We start from the raw sequence: 18920 nt of genomic DNA, 5'->3' as shown, positions 1-18920 counted from the left end.
TCAAGTATACAACTGTTGATTGTATATTCAAGACAAGAATCGCTGAAATATTCGACAGGTATGCTGATACAGATAGTAATGCTAATGTAGCCAAAGAAGAGGATGTGGTATGTGAGTACATAAGAGGCTACAGATTGCATGCTAATGTACCTTGGCATATTGTGGATAATGTCATGATACCAGTCAACTTGAAGGACAAACTACACTGGGTATTGGTTGTTGTCTCATTCAAGGAGAGATGTATCAAAGTGTATGACTCGTACAGATCTGCAGGTCATGATGCTTATGTAGTTTCTGAGATTGATAAGCTAACTAAGCGTGTACCTCTGTATCTATCAATCAGTGGCTTTTATAGAGATAGTCAAGGCATAGATTGGTCTACTTACTCAACATACACTAACAAGTCACATAATGATCCCTTTGAAGTTTTTTTTCATTTCAGATCTGCCTCAACAGAAAGCTGGTATCATGTAAGTATTCAAGCATCATTATTGTATGTTATATACAAATCTAATTGTATGAATTATTTTTAATTGTTTCAATCAATTATTTTTAGGGATTGTGGGGTGCATGTTGCAGCATACGCAGAGTTTCTGAGCACTCTTGGAAAGATTCCACAAATAACATTTGATTCCACTCTACTCCGTCAAAGATACGGTGCTCTCCTCTGGGACTATGCTATGTGAAAGATAAATGATGATGCCATAAGCGAGAATGAAGCACCTTCAAAGATTGCTAGGCAAATCACGGAGTCAGATTCAAAGATGCAGATAATGTTAGAGTAGCTTTAGGTTATTGTAGTTTTGGAGTATAGTTTCAAGATGAATACTATTTTGAGTAGTTTTTGGTGTAGATGGTATTTAGTTTGAAAAACTTATCACTTTATTAACAGTGTTCGTGTATAACAATTGCAACTTTTCAATCACTGTTTCACTAGTTTGTTCATAAGTATTCATACTTATTCTTCAGTTTGGATACATATTTATCTTACAGGATTCAAGTATGTGTTAATACCAAGCAACTTTGCTTGAACATATTTTAGTTAATGAACATGTTAATGTCAAAGTCAGAAACTTTATGTATGCTGATGGTAGGTTATATAAAAGAATTCAGATGTATTTTTTCTGAATTCAGTTGTATTTAACTGTCAAATTCAGTTGTATTCAGCAACATCCTTTCAGATGTATCTTTTAAGTTCATATAACACATATTAAAGAACACAATTTCAGATGTATTAAACAGGTTGTACGTAATCAGTTGTATTCAGATGTACTCAGTTGTATTCAGCTTGTTTTATTTAGCAGTAGTTAGTTGTATTTAAGTGTATTATTCAGCTGTATTCAGTTGTATTTTGGTGTATTCATTTACATTCAGTGCTACTCAACTGTATTATTCATAAAAATACTTCAGCTGTATCCAGTTGTATTTTTTAGTATTCATCTATACTCAGTTATACTCAACTGTGTAGTGCATATGTATTTATCTATATAAAAATACTTCAACTATATGTATTCAGAAACTATTCACGAAAGTCATTTCAAAATATATTACTTGACAATGAGAATTTATTACTTGACAATGTTATCATAAGTATAGCACCAATACATGTCAGAGTGTTAACTATTTATTACGTGGAGCATTTCTACACGTTCGCTTGTTATGTCCTCCCTACCCACATATGCTACATGAATGTTAATTTTTCGGCTGCAGCAATTCACTTAAAGTTTTATCGCGCTTCTTCTTTGGCCTTCCAGGAGGTCTTTTCCATTTGGGTGGTTGTACATCCTCCTCTGCAACATGTTCTGGTATATTCCAGTCATTTATGTCTGGTAGCGGGTACACTGGCAAATCATATGTCATTACAATTGTATTTGGTTTGTAATAGTTAGAGCAATATTCTTCTGACATTAGAAACTTGCTCTTCAATACAGCCCAAGCATGTGGGCATGGCAATTCATCAACTTGGAACCTCCCACAAACACATTTTCTCTCTAACAGGCAGACTGTGTAATTCCTCCCACCATCGTTAACCGTATGTAAGTATTCAGTTGATGGTACCACCTACATTTAAAAATAAAAATATAAGTTTTGAGCACATATATCTGAATTACCAAATGTATAATGTTGAATTAATAAGTTACATACAACTGAAATTTTTGCATATAGATGAATACATCAGATATTTAGACCAGCAGAATATCAACTGTAATTAGTGCAGAACTTATCAGAATTCTGCTGTACTTTAGGCAACAGGATTCTAACAAAAGCATTAGAATCGTATGTATTGACAATACATATTAAAATTACATATAATACATCTTTGTTAGTTATATTCTGATGTATTTCAATAGTTTTTGCAGTATGTTTTTAGTTATATTCAGTTGTATTCATATCAGCTCTACGAAAAAATATATCTTTTATGAGTTTGAATATAGTTGTATTCATATGTATTAATGGTAGTTCTACTTAAAAATTATTGTATTCAGTTGTATTCATGCCATTAATTCAGTAACAATTAAGCTATATACAACAATGACATTAACATATAACTTACAGTCATGCGTGTAGACATTGCCTCATTCAAAGTCAGCATCTCCTGGTATTTTTTTCCAAGCTTCGTGTATGTATGTGTAGCTTCTTTGCGGTTACTACAATTCCAACGTCCAAACATCTTCCTAACTTCTTCAAGGAAGTCGTATATTGGCAATTCCCTTGCTGAAACTAGTGCAGCACTGATTGACTCAGCAATATTTGACGTCATTGTCCATCCCCTGTTAACAGGTGCATACAACCTAGTCCACTTTTCGTAACCAGCTAACTCTAAGTATTCTTTCACCCTAATATCTACCTTCTCCACCTTCTCCATCAGACTGTCAAATTTAGCTTGTGTGTATGCTTTTGCCATCGAGAAGTATATCTCGCTCAACTTGGCATGGCTCTTTTTGAATTTCTTAAATACGTTGTTCCATAGATGCCATATACAAGCAAAATGCGTTACATCTAGACACACTCTTGATAAAGATTTAATGATACTCTCATTTCTATCTGAAACGATGCACATGTTTTCCCTTTCACCGTATGCTATCTTGAATTGCTCAAAGAACCACGTCCAAACAACATCGTTCTCTAAATCAATAATAACATATGCTAGTGGCAATATATGACCTGTAAATACAATTGAATATAATTATTTTTAAAACATGTATTTCAATATTTAAAAATATTAACAAATTGTATTATAATTTAGATACTCACTTGCACCATCCAACGTGCTTGCCGAAACGAATTTCCCGATGTAGTAAGATTTTAGGTAACTTCCATCCACAACAACAATGGGTCTACAATGATCAAACCCTCTTATAAAGGCATACAAGGATATATACACGTACATGAATTCATTTTTTGGCGATTTTACTATTCTTATGTGGGAACCTGGATATGTCATATCCATTGTATATAAGTATCCTGGTAATTTTTTGTATGAATCAGCCGGTTCACCTCTCAGAAAATTCATTGCCTTTTCTTTAGCCCTCCACGCCAACATGTAGCTAACATCTACACCTAAATCTGATTTCACATCATCAATAATATCCCTTGGAGTGTATTTCCTCTTATGGTTTGTAAGCTTAGGCCTTATCATACCACCTATAAGGCTGCTACTAGCCTGCCGCTGCTCATACACCTTGTCCTTCAGCGGACATGTATGGTTATCATTGAATTCTCTCACTTTGAATAGTTCTGATTTGTTAATGCTTGAAGCCTTAAACCTCCATTCACAATCTTCTGAAATACAAAATAATGCATAGATGCAAAGAATTAATTATTTTACATTTGATTAGCATAAGTGTTTACAAAAAATGCAGCTCATATACAGACAAATACAATCTGACATAGATACATCCTGATATTTATATATATAAATTTTTATACTACTGAATTCCATTATAGTTATATGTGTTTGAATACAATGAATACAACTGAATACACTTGTTTGTATATGCATACACTTAATACCACAGTAGACATAATAAGAAAATAATTAGAGCCACTGTTGTGTATTTATACCGGTAAAATACATATGAATACATGTATTTAAGTGCCCTAAACAAACATATGTTTACTTCATCTGTGATCATCTAGAGGAAATACACAAATACGCATAAATACAACGACGTTAAACTTACAGCTAGAACTAATAATAAAAAATACAACGGAAATTTTTTTTAAATACATGCAAACCTGACAGCATTAGACCTATCAACCCGGAATTGAAACCTTTGAGCTATAGCATAATTCTCCATCACCTCTTTCAATATAGCCTTATCCTTATAAACTTGTCCAGCCATAACCTCCTTTTTGATTAGTTTTTGAAATTATCAAATCTTTGTGGAGTTCGAACACTCCAATCGCTTCTCCTGAATTGACAAAATCTAGAGCAGTGTATCATCTGTATCGGAATCGTACCTTTGAACTCCTTCGTCTATTTGCACAATGTCTCCTTGATTTAAACTACCTCCGGATATAAGATCTTTTTCGATAGTTGTTATGCACAAAGGATACATCCCAAATTCTCTGTTCTCTTTTTTCAATTCTACATACACTCTGTAACCCATATCATTGTGTATTTCCATTGGTTTGCAATTTCCTTCTACTTTGTATTGTATTTTAATGGTCTTTGAGCTCAAATCTATACCTAGTTGATTAGAAATTGAAGCAACCAGATCATTAAAGGAGGCATACTCCTTTATCAGTATTCCCTCAATTGAAAATCGATGTAATTGCCCTCATCGTTCCACTTGCCAGAATGACGCAACAAAACTGTTAAACTTGGCATATGTATAGAGGATGAATACCTTATTTTGTATATAATTTGTATCAATCGAAAAAAAGGAGAAGAGAATGGAAGAAGTTCGATCTGATGTTGCTCTGTTTTTTCGCTGTATTCACGTTTCTGAGATGCCGTCTTTGAGCAGAATACAGATTAATGTGTACTAGTTTTAGTTCGTTGAGTTAATTTAGGAGAATATCATGTGATTTGATTTCCTTCCGTTTTTAACCAGTTTAACCTTCCAGATTTTGCGCAGATACGTTACTGTATTTCACGTTAATGCCGCTTAAATACAGCTAAATACATATCAGACTTAGCTGGAATTCCCGTTTTTACGCCTATTTTTTTGTTGTATTAATGAATACAACATCTTAAATACATGAAATATATTGTATAAAAATATAAAAGGTATCTATAACACGTAATATAGCAAATGATATATATAAATGACTAATTAGACCTAAAAGATGGTTCTTTATAAAAAATTCTCAATGATAAAACTGGAGAAAACAACATAGGTGGGCCGTGGGCATAATCCTCCAGCAACCCGAGGCCCAAAAGCGCGAAAAGTATAGTTCAGGTCTCAAAATTTGGCGCAAAAATCAAAGAAATTCCCCCAAAATTTCACTATAATTTCATTTGCAAATCCCTCCAGTTCATATTTCAAATATACAACCCCCCAAAAATTTTTCCCAATTCACCATTCAATGGCAGATTTCGAACCTCCATCTTTCTCTCTAGGGCTTGATTTCGATATTGATTCAGAGCCCCAGTCCACTGTACCGACAATCCAAGAAGCTGATGATATTGAAACCCCCACAATTGCTGAGGACACGGAAGATTCAGATCCACCTAGATCTCTCAAACGCCTTCGGCGTGGGCTCATTTCCAAATCCGAACCGGCGACCCTAAAAAGAAAGCTAGGAGATGCTTGGTGTAGTGTGGACGATGATATTGAAGATTTCTCTTCTCAGGATGATGAGCCCAAGGGTAAAAGACTCCACCTTTTTTAGGGTTTTGTCTTTAGCTAGGTTTTTACCTTTTGGTGTTTTATTTCCTTAATTTACTTGTGTTTCTGTTACAACTCCGTCAATTTGAGCTACACAAAATATAGAGGTTGATTTTGGGGTAGTCTATTAGTAGCGAAAAGGCTCTTTTTTCATTTATTAACTGGGACTTGTAAATATGTTGAGCTTGGATATCGTATTTCTAGTTTCTGTATCACCAGAACAAAGTTGAACGATGATGCTTAATTTTGTACTTGAAAAGTTATGAAGTAGCTTAGGAGGCAAAGGTGGATCCAAGATTTTAAGTTTAAGAGTTCTGAATTAAGGTTCCGGATAGATTATTTATACATATTTAGTGGATTCCTAAAAGAAATATCTATGCCAAAGCTATTGGGTTATGTCAGAACCCCAACTTCTACATTAGATTCGCTCTTATTGGGCAGTTGAGTGAAATGGATGAATGTAAGACCCTTGTATTTCAATAATATGCTATTGTGAAAACAAGATTCTGAGTTTAAGCTTGCTTTAGAAATCAAAACTTGCACTAGAAGTTTTATTAAGATCCTTTTACAATCCAAATGTATTGTTCTGTATGTGCAACACTATTATAATTGAATGTGCTAAAAAAAGTGAGATAAACCAAAATCACTTGGATGGAAGTTATTTCAAACATAATAAATGCGGGATTAGAACAATACATAATGAAAGTAACCCTATATACTAACAAATTAGTTGGGATTATGTATTAATTGTTGCGTAAGGCTTTAAGCCTTGGTGGACATAATTACTTGGTACTTGTATTGGTGGGAGGTAGCAGGTGCAATTAGTCGAGGTGTGTGCATGCTGGTCCAGACACCATTGTTATAAAAAAGTAACTTTTGTTACATATATAATACGTTTGGTGTTAGGAGTCTCTTTGGTGAGTTAGAGACTGCATATCATGGATGGATAAGTGTGCAATTTTTGTTCTTTTATGGTGGTTTTTGGGCCAACTTTATGCATCTAAACTATTCAGTGAGAGTACTTGCAACCTCACACCAATAGAGAGAATAGGATACTTAATCCCACAAGGATGATATAGACATGGAAAAGCTACCTTATTATATTGTCTACCTAATTTATTTTTGTCTATGTTGGGATTTAAACTCTGGTCCTATGGTTTTCATTCCCTTGGGGGCAGGGAGAACTTATAATTTGTTTTAAAAGACAAATTATTTAGTATTGGAATGAAATCAGTCCTAGTACAATGAAATGGATATCAAAGATTCATATAGTTGAGCTTAACTAGTTTGCAGTTGAGTTTTTTGCACAAGGAAAATGTGTGGTCATTGGCCTTACTATGTACTAGAATCAAAAATTTGTGTGTATTGGTGGACATTCTGTTCGTATGATCTTAAATAATATAATCTGAAAGATGCGCCATCCTCGTTATCTTCTTACTAGGAGTATTGGTTGTTTATGATAATACTCTGTGTATTTCAGTAAAACTATGTAGTAGCAAGATCTCCAGGTCTAGTCTGACAAAACTGTTGTTTCTGTAATTTGTTATAAATCTGTATGAAAATTTATTAATAACCCTCATGCATTTTTAATATTGTTCGCATCAGATCATCCAAAGCAGTACAGTTCTGTGTGTAGCAGTTCCAAAATCCCGTTACAGGGGCGAAGGGTATTATCCTCGCAATCTGCAAGCAGATGCACAGGAAGGAAGAATGAGGTTTCAAATGTTTCTTCCATTTCCCCAAGTATGGAAACTAGCACTAGCAATTTTGTCTTCCCAGAGCTAACTATTAGTCCACTGAGAAGGTTCCAGTTGATCGACTCTGATTCTGATGAGCTTTCTAAAAGTGAAGCCATGGAAAAAGAATCAGAACATGTAAATTCTCCTTTGAGCGGTAATCCACACAATACTGGTGCAGATTCAAGTTGCCAGAGAAATGCAGGACTTTCTGCTGGAAAGTTAAAGACTAGAGATCTGTGGGAAGACTTCTGTTCAGATAAGACCTTTAATATTTCTACACCTGCTCTTGATGAGGTTTGTGAAGAATATTTCAAATCAGTAAAACATGGAAAAAACACGCAGACTATTAACAGTGGTTTAACTGAAAGTAGCGTGCGACCTCAGGGGCCCCTTCTCCCTGCTCACTGTTATTTTTTCCATAAAGATCCAAGAATCCAGAAGCTAGTTCGTAATCGTTTGCCTAACTTTTTTCCTTTGGGTGCTGAGAACATTCCTGGACAAAAGCAAGATGATGCATCAGTTATAGATTACATGTAACACATTTGCTTCTTGCTTCTGTGTTAGTTTTTTTGTCATGAATTATATGATTTATTCCAAAGATCTTTGTGCATGTTGTCTTCAGGGGCCAATTTTGTCACGAAGGAGGCTCTAAAACGACTTCTAAGAATGGCGCTGTTGCGACAAACTCTAGAAAGAGCAGAAAGAATGTGAAGCAACCAAATTCTGTGGAGGAATCTCAAGGATCCGAGAGATGGGTGAACCCTAAAAGCTCTGCTGGGATTCCAAAAGATGCCGGCAGAAGAAGGGTCCAGGCAGTTGGCAAATCAGCGGGTCATTGGTACACAACTGGAGATGGAAAGAAAGTAAGTTGATATTTGATTCAATTGTTAAAAGCAGGTCATAGATACACTTGTTGAATTTTTTTTGGGTTAAATAGTCATTGACGATCTTAACAAATTCAAGAAGATGTACTGTAGATGTTGGTTGCTGCTGAAATTTGGGTAGAGTTTGTACTAGATTAGTATGCTTGATGTCTAGCCATGGTTGGGATATGGATGTCAGTGGGTAAATCACTAAATTTTATCTCATTCTCCTGCAACTTGGAATACTTGTTAGACATTTGTGTGTTTGTGTAGTTTCATGGAATCTCCTTGTTCTTTTAGGATTGATTCATGACATTCATGAAATCTTTTTGGTGTTATTTTAGAGTTGATTCATGACATTCTATCTTCTGTACATTAAGCAAAGAGTTGATCTACTGCTCTTTATCAGGTTTATGTCGCCAAAAATGGGCAGGAGTTTTCTGGTCAAAGTGCATATAGATGTTACAGAAAGGTAAATGTTTCTCTATTTTCTTCATTGCTATAGTTAGTAATGGATGTGAACACTGAAATCTTTGTTCTCTTTTTATGTCAACGTCTTTTTGGCTTGATATGTTGTGATTGATAAAGTTTGATAGTTTGAATATCTTTCTGTATTTCTGTGTGTGCTTATCATGTGATTACCTGAAACCAAATTAGCCTGGTCATCTTTAATCACACGAAGTACTCTTTCTGGGGATTGACTTGCCTACCCAATGATTTAGACTTGATATTAGTTGAAAATAGATAGTTATGGTCAACATTTTGTGGATCCTATATACACAATCATCTGATGAAATCATATCCTGTATTTTCTCCTTTCGCAGGAGACTGGAGCTGGGTTTAAAAAGTCAACAAAGAAGAGAACCGGCAAAAGGAAAGCAGCTTCAAAGAAGAAATAGAGCCCCTGTAAGAAAAGAATATACACTCCTGTATTTGCCATGTTCATGTCAATATGTTCTGGAAAAAGAAATTTTGATCAACCAATGTATTGTATATGAATTTGTTTTCTATGTTGACAGATAATACAAAATAACTATATTTGACAACTTATTAACTCAACCCAATGCATGATATTTCTTCCTTCATATTTTCTTTTCTTTTTCCAATTATGATCCAATTAACTGTAATTGCTTAGGCCTATTCGTACTGAAAATGATCATGCTCAAAATCTAGCAAATTAATAACACTCTTTGACATGAAATTTAAAACATAGTAAATATTAACTGTGTAAAAGTCATCTCATGACTTTGATGAGTGGAACTATTCATCTCCTCTAAAGTTCTGCTGACGCCATGTTTTGCTATGAAAAATATTTACTCGCAGTCAGTGACTGCACCAAACTGCATTCATATAACTTAGCAAACAATTATTGGATGTGTTCATACAGATTGGTCAACACTTGATACATAAAAATCCTCATAAAATCGGCTAAGTTTGCAATATACTATGTGGGGTTTTCTATTGGTCTCATGATCTATAATTTTTTGCGTTTATACAAATATAGAACAAATTTTAGAGGGAGGTGTTGTTCACGCGCCAGATATCAGATATGTGACCAAAGTATCTGCCATGCTCATGCTAATATGCTGTGGAAAAAGAAATTTGGATTAGCCAAAGTATTGTACATATAGTACCAAAAATTTTTCTATGATGACAGCAAATACAAAAAGATTCAGTTCCAGATATCTTACAATAAATACATTTAAATATGATAATCCAAGGCACAAAATATTTGATTTTGCAATGTTCTGCCACAGGTCTTTGGAGTTGTTAAAGACTATACGCATCTAACCCTATCATCCTTCATTCAGTCTCTTCAAATAGAATGGGATTTTTACACAAATAGCCATTTATATTCTTTTTTTTTAGCCATATACATAAATTATACATTGATTATACACAATTATACACATATAATACATAAATTATGCATATATTATATCTCCACCGGCTATTTTTAGTTTTAATAGTTGGGTGACCAACTATTTGGGTTAATTCTTCAAATAGAATTGGTCTAAAAAGGATAGACAAAATAAAAAGTACAAATAACAACAAAAAGATTGTAAACTAGAAAAGAAAAACAAGCTTAAGAAAGAGTAGAGATATGCTTTTCTATAATTCATTTTTTTTTAAATTTGTTTTCGTCATCTTTATTTATGTTTGACTATAATATAAAGTAGTTAAGTTACATAGAAGGATAAAATTCAAGATTAAAAAATTTTAAAGTAAAATTAGTTAGTTTTCTTACACTAAGTAGAAGAGAAAAACAAAAGGGTCAAATTTGCCCATTTTCCAGCTAGTTTATTATGCTAATTATGATCGAAGTAAATTTTTGTAATATTTGGAGCCACAATAGAGGTATATGTTACCAATCGAAATCTCATAGAGGTTTGTGAAAAATATTCCAAAATACATAATAAAAGGGAAAGAGAAAAAAGGGAAATAAATAGGAATATATACATAAATAGCCGGTTAAATTCACTGTCTATATTTCCTACGTTATACATAAATTATACACGGTTATACACACATTATACATTATTGTACATCATTCGACTATTTTAGCTTAAGTGGTTTGGTGGCGGTTATTCAGTCAAAATAGCATGGGCTGACCGTTTTTTACATTGGTATTGAAAAACAACCACTATTTAATGCGGAGATAAAATCTAGACAAAAATACTCTTAACTGAAATATGGAAAAAAATCAGTATAATATGTTGGATTCTAGAACTCATGCATATACAAATTCAGCATATTATGTTAGAATTCCACCACATTATGAATTTCATACATTATGCTTGAATTTTATATGTAAAAATTCGGATTCCATCATATTATGCCGGAATTTTCCAGGATTTGTAACGAAGGGTATTGGTTCAAATTTTATTTTCGCATGAAAAAGTAGCTAAATTTTGATTAATTGTGAAACTGTAGCTAACTTTCAGTTAGCAATTGCAAATCAAGCTTTTTCCAAATTTCTCCCGGCTATTTACGTTAATGGGCTTAGGCTATATCTGTGGTGATACTAATATTGTCTCCTTTTGTCTTTTTGTCTTCTTGAGCCGAGGGTCTTCCGGAAACAGCCTTTCTACTCTTTCGGGATAGGGGTAAGGTCTGCGTACACATTACCCTCCCCCGATCCCACTAGTGGAATTTTACTGGGTTGTTGTTGTTGCTGGGCTTAGGCTATATGCCACTTGCATCTGAAGGGCCTTTTTTTTTCTTTCAAAACCAAGCAGCCTAATAGCCCAAAAAACAGCCCACAAAAGCCATAAAACCCGCGAAAAGAACTGACCGGATCCCTGAAACCTTTTATTTAAGGGATTTTTACCTATCTATACCATATATCAAACCTTATTAACAAAAATGTTCATAATTTGTTATTTACCCATGTAGTCCACACTTTTACTACAAATTATATACCAATCCAAAAATAGGTTGATTTTGCCATTAAAAAAGCCCTAAAATGAAGGCACCAGATCTGATGTGATTCTATCAAGGATTTTATTCGAATTTTGAAACTGAAGGAGATCTCTCTTCCTGATGAAGGCACCAGATCTGATGAAGGCGCCAGTTGCGTAATTCTCTCCTTCCTCAACAGAAAGAGATCTCTGTTGATATCAGCTACAACAAAAAACGCAATCAAATTGTACAATTACTGATGAGAGACTATATCTGTTCTTCGTCTCAAATTGTACAAAATTGCTCTTCGTCGATATCAGTACTCAAATTGTAGAAACTATATCTGTTCTTCGTCTTTTTTCCTATCAACTACACGAAATCATGTCAAAAATCCCAATAATGCTAAAATCGAATGGTAATTGGGATAACTATGGCAGATTTAGAGATTTTGAAGTTGATGCCATTGTGGTAGATGATAATGCAAGCTACGGAATTCTCAGTTCTACAATTGCAGAACAATTATCGATTGATACATCGGATAAAATTATAGAAATCAAATACATTGTGAACGAGAATTGTCCTCCAATGGAGATTAGGAATGATATGGGGGTTCGTGTGTACATGGAAACCAAAAAGGAGAATAAAAACTTAGGTTCGTATCCTTTATGTATAAGCGTAAGAGATTTCAATATGGAATTGGCAATCAACAATGAAAGCACCAGTGCAGGTATGTTTGATTCGACATTGCAGAGAGTTATGGTGTTACTATGTTATCTACAATATTACTACAATTACCTACAATTAAACTACAAAGCTCACATAGTACTGAAAAGGATAAAGCAATGTTGCTTTCAAAATTATCTACATAGAAACTACATTTATGAATTTATTGTTTGCAGGTTCGTCTGGATCCCTAAACTTACTTGAATTTCCATCCTCACCAGCTATAGAGGAATATCAAAGTGAAATAATAACTGAATCTACGCAAACATATATTGAAAAAGGACAAGTTTATCAGGACAAGCAAACAGTAGCTGCTGCAATGAAGAATTATTCAGTGATGCACAAGTTCCAGTTCAGAGTAAAAAGATCTAGTCATAGAAGGTATGTAGTTATTTGTGGATAATATATCAGCAAAATCAGTATATGATTGAAGATAGGTGGGTTTTATAAATTGTAGTTAAATTGTAGTTAGTTTGTAGTTAATTGTAGTTTTTTCATAAATTTGTGTAAATATTGTATTTCTTTTGTAGCTACTGGCTTATATGTGTTGCTGAAAGCTGTAAATGGCATTTCAAGGCAACGTCAATTAATGATTCGGCAATGTTCAAGATAAGAAGTTTCAGCCGTCAACACACATGATGCCTAATGGACGAAACATTCATACAGCGCAAACGTACTGCAGCAGTACTTGGTAGCATGGTCGTTCCAAAATATTGTGATCCTAAGACTGTTTACACACCAAAAGACATACAAACTGACATGTTATCCGAACATGGACTGAACCTAAGCTACATGCAAGCATGGAGAGCAAAGGATAAAGCTTTACAGTTTTTGAGAGGGAATCCGTGTGACTCCTACAACAAATTACCCAAATATTTTTATATTCTTGAGAAGAATTATCCTTGTTCTGTTGTTAAATTGAAGAAGGCAGCAGATGATTGCTTCTTATACGCATTTGTTGCTCTTTGTACATCAATAAATGGTTGGCAACATTGTAGGCCGGTAGTAGTGGTTGATGGGACATTCTTAAAGTCAGCCTACATGGGGATTATGCTGACAGCAAGCACCATGGATGCAGCAGGTAAATAATGGAATAATTTTGTACTTATTTTGTAGACAGTCTTTAAAATGCAGTTAAATTGTAGTTATGTTGTAGTTATTTTGTAGTTATATAAAAGAATGTAGTTAACATGTCTATATTTCTCAATATATATTGTAGTTGTTATTTAATCATATTTTATGTCTTAAAAATGTAGGTACTATTTTTCCCTTGGCATATGCTGTGGTTGATTCTGAAAACGACGCGTCTTGGAAGTGGTTCTTTGAGCAATTCAAGGAGGCATATGGTGAAAGACCTTCAATGTGTGTTGTTTCAGATAGGCATGAGAGTATACTGAAGGCAACATCAGTTGTCTATCCAGGATTGGCACACTACTCTTGCATGTGGCATATATGGACAAATATAAGGTCAAAATTCAAGAAGGGACATCTACAATTACATGAATTGTACTTTGCTACAGCACGGTCATACACTCTGGATGAATTTAATGAAAGGATGTTGAAGATTGAAGAGGTAGATCTGCGTGTAAAGTCTTACCTATATGATATTGGGTATCATAAATGGTCAAGAGTACATGCAACAGTGAATAGAACTTTTACTATGACGTCAAACATTGCCGAGTCGTTGAATGCTGTAACAAAAGATGCAAGAGAGCTTCCAATATTTGATCTATTTGAGTATATGAGGACTCTTCTTGAACGTTGGACAAAAGAAAAGTTATCGAAGGCAAATGGTACTTTCACATACCTTGGTCACAAATACAACAAAGAATTGGAAGACAACAGTACATTATCTCAGAAACTAAGGGTAAGATATTTTTTTTTGATGCAGTAGAATCAAAAAGTACTAGCTGCAGTGTTTCCAGATTATAGTTAAACTGTAGTCAAATTGTCGGTAATAATAGTTTGTAGATGAGCTGTAATATATTTGTTGCTGATTTGTAGGTAAATTGTTGATAATCCATTTTAATGATTGATGTATTATTATTTCTGTTTGGTCTTCAATTGTAGGTGAGGGCTTCAACAGATCATATACATACTGTGTTAGATGGTGTGAAGCGGTACATTGTGTGTCTAGAAAACAAGAAATGTAGCTGTGGACAATTCCAACTTGATGAACTTCCATGTGCGCATGCTTTGGCAGCATTAAGGCATAGGAATGAAACATACGAAAACTATTGCTCTCCGTATTACACAAGGAAGAGCCTTCTGCTTACCTATGAAATGCCAGTAAATCCTCTTCCTGATGAAGACAAATGGGATGTGCCACAACATATTTTGGATGAGGTAGTAAAGCCACCGGCGGGAGATAAAAGGCAGCCAGGGAGACCTCACAAGGAAAGATATAAAACATTTGATGAAATAAAGTCAAAGAAATACAAGGTGTCATGTGGCAATTGTGGAGGTGAAGGGCATAACAAAAGAACTTGCAAGAATGCGCCGAAAAAGAAATGAATATCATGTAGTTAGAATAGTTATTCAAAATAAATGTTAGTGAGCTCAAATTATCGGATTTTCTTGTGTAATTGTTTAAGTTTTTGAAGATGAATAAGAAGTATAAACATCAATTTGTGTATCTGCACTATTTATGTTTTTATGTATTCTGTCAAGCATCTAAAGTTTTCTTTCTTTTTTTATAGAATAGTTAAACTTTAATATTTACTGTATACAAAAAAATTGATATTAATAAAGAATGCATTCAACGTAAATTGTATCCAGATTGTAGTGAATATGTAGTTTAACTGTGTTAGAACTGTAGTCCTGTTATTCATATGTAGAGGAGTTGTAGTTAAAATGTAGTTTGACGTAGTTTAAATGTAGATAAATTGAATTTTTTTGATAAACCTTGTTGATAAAAGATGGCTAAATTATTTATATGATTCCTGTATTTATTTTATCTTTATGCTGTATAACAAATGATAGTTATATACAGATATTACTTGGCACTTGAAGGTATTTATAAAAATAACTTGAAGATTAAAGTCAAATTGTAAGACAAAGCTGTTGCTGTAAAAATGTAGTGAGAGTACTCGAGTATAATGTAATCAACAAAAAGTGTTGTAGAAAACCAAAACGACATATTTCCTACATTGTTTTCCAATTCAACTACCAAATTTCACAGACCAAACTAGGAACACAATAGTCTATTTCTTCTTTCGTTGCACTCTAGTCCTCTCGTTTTTTGCCGGAGCACCCTTCCTCCTTGCTAGCCTGCCAGTAACCTCACTCTCACTAATTGACCCATCTTCTTGCTTCTTTGTTGCATAGTCCCACAGTAGAGCTCCATAGCGTCTACGATGTTGCTTCTTTCTTGCTTTTTTATGTATGCCTTTGTGCTCTTGAAGTTAATGTCTTTACGTTTACCATAGAAACCAGTGCATGACAAATACAGAGGGATAATGATTGAAAACTTGTCAACCAATGTCTCAACTGTTTTATGACGGTTTGCTCTCACCATGGAATCATAAACATAAAGTTGTCTGTCCTTTATGTCAAAAACTAGCAACAACCAATGGAAGTTCTCTACAAGGTTCACAGGTATGAGCACATAGTCAACAAGATCCCAGGCAACATTAGCAAGAATTCTGTACCCAAGAATATATTCTCCAACATCATCCTCGGGTTTAACAACCGAATACCTTTGTTCCGGTGGAGAACTTATGAACTTGTCATAGATTCTTTCAATCTTTGTCTTGAACAAGCAATCCGTGGTTGTGAACCTAGTATTATTGTTGGGGCCATATTTGCCTCTTTTTCGCAGATAATACATAATAACATCAATGTGCTGCCAAAATAGAATAAACATATACAATAAGGTACGGTGTAACCACACTTGTCTACAAGACAGCTACAGATTAACTACAATTTGAATTTATTAAAAACTCTAATAGATTGCTGCAAATTAGCTACACTATAACTACAGAAATATAACAGTTAGTCCAAGTACCTCACAAAATGTAATTTAATTGTAGTTTGTATGAACCATAGTGAACAAGTACTATATGTACAATTGACCCATCAGACTACAAAACAACTACACATTAACTATATTTATGCACTGTCTACATTTATTCACTATACAGAGGAACAAATGAAACATACCACCTAACTTAAGGTCCCAATAATCAGCAAGTTCAACGTACAGTTAATATTAATAGGCACAATCACAAGGTCTACAATATTACTACAAGGTAACTACAGTTGTGGTACACAGAGATTCCAAGTCAGTCAAAAGTACCAAAATTCCAGTTTGTACATACAATCATCATCACATATGATACATAAGGTCCATAAAAAGCAAAATTTCACAGCTGAGACATAAATATAGTAACATATATATGTTGTCTACAATATTACTACAATTACACATCATAGCTGAAAAATAAACTACAATTACACTACACAGCTGAAGACAAAACAGATATTGTGAATGATTATGTTCTTTATACTTAATGTGTTATTGATGACTTGTCCGGGGTGAGCAAGGTCATAAAACCAGTCCTTCTTATCAATCTTTTCACAACCAAAATTCAACCAAGGCTTGATTTGGTTATCCTTCTTGGAAAAGTAATATTTCCTCCTGTAATAACAAAAAATATCAAATACAAAAAATTGACAAAATGAATTACAATTTTAAAGTATAAAAATGGTGAACAAACAGTGTAAAATGAAGCATTCATACCTCCTAGATACTTTATCACTACGAATGTATAACCAGTTGGTGAACCTTTCTGTCAATTCAGGATCTACATTTTCACCTATGACACTTGTGAAGGGGTGCTTGAGGTAAAAAAATTTAGGTCCAACAGATGTGCTGCCTCCAGAACTATACAAAGATGTGAAAGGTGATCGTGCATGTTTTCCCGGTTGCCTGGTTCTACCGGGATGAACAGGGGTTTATTCATCTGGTATGGGCTCGCCATACATGACCAACTGTGATAAGTTTTCTGGCAGCTCAAAGTCATCCAATGTCAAACCTTTGTTTTCAATGCCTTTAGGAACAACTTTTTTATCAATGCCTTCAGGAACAACTTCAGTCACAGTCACACCGTGAATTGGCGACTGTGGAACTTCACCTTCTGTAGATAAGTGTAGATCTATGTAGATATGAATAGTATTATGGAGTTATAGAGAATATATTACCTGCTTGTTGTGCCTCAGCTACTTCATCAATTACTGGTTCTTCCTCAATATTTCCTTGTAGATGTTCTGTTGAAACTTCAGCTTGAATGAATAATTGGAAATGAGAATTGTAGATATATGTAGGAATATGTAGTTACGGTGTAAATTATTAAAATTTTGCATAAAAACATTATTGTAATGAAGGAATGGTTCTGTACCTGCTTTATATGCCTCAGCTACTTCTTGGAAGTCAGGATATAAGTCAACATGTGGTTGAAAATGTTCTGGAGAAATTGTAGCTGCAACACATAGTAAAAAAATGATTAGTATAATTAAATAATGCTGTCTTGAAATTTGTAGATATGTATGTAGGAATTTTGTAGATACATGTATTGCTTGTGCTTCCATGCAGTTGATCACCAGCATTGAACTGGAATTGCTGGTTGTTCTCTCCTTGATGTTGGTAATTATTTTTTGTTGAACTACCAGCAAACTACAATTTTTGGGAATATTTGAGACTACTTTATTCATATGTCTTAATTAGTCTTAGTACAAAATTATATGTAAATTCTTACCTTTGACTCGTCCAAATCAAACCTCTTGTTTATCACATTCATAACACCCTTCAAAGATTGATCTATGAACTCTCGAAGGCTTGAGAGTTCCTCAAAAACAGCCTTCCTATAGGCATCTAACTTTCCATCAACCTAAAAATTAAATATATAATTAGTTGGTAATCTTATTCTAACTGCTACAGTTACACTACAATTCAACAAACTATAATTGTTATAGATTTATACCACAAATTAACTACAATGTATAACATACTATAATTGTTATGTAATGAAGTCAAAATGTAGCAAATTATGTCAATATATTGTAGTTATTCATAATACCTGCACAATCCCCTTTTCCAACTTCATGAGCTTGCTACTGACAGATTCAATGTCCTCTTGACAATCTGTATATTTGGGTTCAAATGATGGAGAAGCAGCAGTTGGAACATGTGATGGTTGAGCACCATGTTCATCTTCATATTGAATCTTGTCTGGCAGATTAAGCACTCCAAGCTCTTCTCCAGATTCAATCATGTTTGTGAACTGAATGATGAAAATAACAGTTAATTCAAGTGACAAAAAAAATGTAGATTCAATGTAGTTATTATGAATGTAATT

At 34.0% G+C, this 18920-nt stretch overlaps 4 protein-coding genes across 4 annotated transcripts; 2 read left to right on the top strand and 2 right to left on the bottom strand.

The window, feature by feature from the left end:
• Positions 1 to 1692: 1692 nt before the first annotated feature.
• Positions 1693 to 4631, bottom strand: LOC142165260 (uncharacterized). The gene is made up of 4 exons (XM_075223852.1): positions 4514 to 4631; positions 3256 to 3783; positions 2555 to 3165; positions 1693 to 2061 (listed from the first exon to the last, which is right to left on the bottom strand). Exons 1-4 carry the CDS (start codon positions 4629 to 4631, stop codon positions 1693 to 1695), a joined length of 1626 nt encoding a protein of 541 aa, XP_075079953.1.
• A 782-nt stretch (positions 4632 to 5413) lies between these two features.
• LOC107825786 (uncharacterized) lies at positions 5414 to 9501 on the top strand. Its single transcript, XM_016652701.2, has 5 exons — positions 5414 to 5818; positions 7443 to 8109; positions 8199 to 8439; positions 8849 to 8911; positions 9264 to 9501. The coding sequence occupies exons 1-5, from the start codon at positions 5536 to 5538 to the stop codon at positions 9336 to 9338; spliced, it is 1329 nt and encodes a 442-aa protein (XP_016508187.1). The 5' UTR covers positions 5414 to 5535; the 3' UTR covers positions 9339 to 9501.
• A 3708-nt stretch (positions 9502 to 13209) lies between these two features.
• Positions 13210 to 15078, top strand: LOC142165259 (protein FAR1-RELATED SEQUENCE 5-like). The gene is made up of 3 exons (XM_075223851.1): positions 13210 to 13645; positions 13821 to 14431; positions 14635 to 15078. Exons 1-3 carry the CDS (start codon positions 13210 to 13212, stop codon positions 15076 to 15078), a joined length of 1491 nt encoding a protein of 496 aa, XP_075079952.1.
• A 2234-nt stretch (positions 15079 to 17312) lies between these two features.
• Positions 17313 to 18571, bottom strand: LOC142165257 (uncharacterized). The gene is made up of 6 exons (XM_075223850.1): positions 18560 to 18571; positions 18321 to 18452; positions 18133 to 18238; positions 17964 to 18044; positions 17767 to 17847; positions 17313 to 17702 (listed from the first exon to the last, which is right to left on the bottom strand). The coding sequence occupies exons 1-6, from the start codon at positions 18569 to 18571 to the stop codon at positions 17521 to 17523; spliced, it is 594 nt and encodes a 197-aa protein (XP_075079951.1). The 3' UTR covers positions 17313 to 17520.
• Between the last annotated feature and the right edge of the window lie 349 nt (positions 18572 to 18920).

Source organism: Nicotiana tabacum, chromosome 10, assembly GCF_000715075.1.
Source record: "Nicotiana tabacum cultivar K326 chromosome 10, ASM71507v2, whole genome shotgun sequence".
NCBI lineage: Eukaryota > Viridiplantae > Streptophyta > Magnoliopsida > Solanales > Solanaceae > Nicotiana > Nicotiana tabacum.
The sequence above is the reverse complement of the archived record's forward strand: the minus strand, read 5'-3'. Positions and strand labels throughout refer to the sequence as shown.

Bases quoted from the DNA above. Each gene is read 5' to 3' on its own strand.
- LOC142165260 (XM_075223852.1), bottom strand. From the start codon at position 4,631: ATGGAAATACACAATGATATGGGTTACAGAGTGTATGTAGAATTGAAA. The intron at 3,166-3,255 runs GTGAGTATCTAA...TTGTATTTACAG, and splicing joins AAGCACGTTGGATGGTGCAA to GTCATATATTGCCACTAGCA. The intron at 2,062-2,554 runs GTAAGTTATATG...TTTTAAATGTAG, and splicing joins CAATGTCTACACGCATGACT to GTGGTACCATCAACTGAATA.
- LOC107825786 (XM_016652701.2), top strand. From the start codon at position 5,536: ATGGCAGATTTCGAACCTCCATCTTTCTCTCTAGGGCTTGATTTCGAT. The intron at 8,110-8,198 runs GTAACACATTTG...TGTTGTCTTCAG, and splicing joins GCATCAGTTATAGATTACAT to GGGCCAATTTTGTCACGAAG. The intron at 8,912-9,263 runs GTAAATGTTTCT...CTCCTTTCGCAG, and splicing joins CATATAGATGTTACAGAAAG to GAGACTGGAGCTGGGTTTAA.
- LOC142165259 (XM_075223851.1), top strand. From the start codon at position 13,210: ATGGACGAAACATTCATACAGCGCAAACGTACTGCAGCAGTACTTGGT. The intron at 13,646-13,820 runs GTAAATAATGGA...TTAAAAATGTAG, and splicing joins AAGCACCATGGATGCAGCAG to GTACTATTTTTCCCTTGGCA. The intron at 14,432-14,634 runs GTAAGATATTTT...CTTCAATTGTAG, and splicing joins CATTATCTCAGAAACTAAGG to GTGAGGGCTTCAACAGATCA.
- LOC142165257 (XM_075223850.1), bottom strand. The intron at 18,239-18,320 runs GTAAGAATTTAC...CAAAAATTGTAG, and splicing joins TTGATTTGGACGAGTCAAAG to TTTGCTGGTAGTTCAACAAA. The intron at 17,848-17,963 runs GTACAGAACCAT...TATTCATTCAAG, and splicing joins AGCTGAGGCATATAAAGCAG to CTGAAGTTTCAACAGAACAT.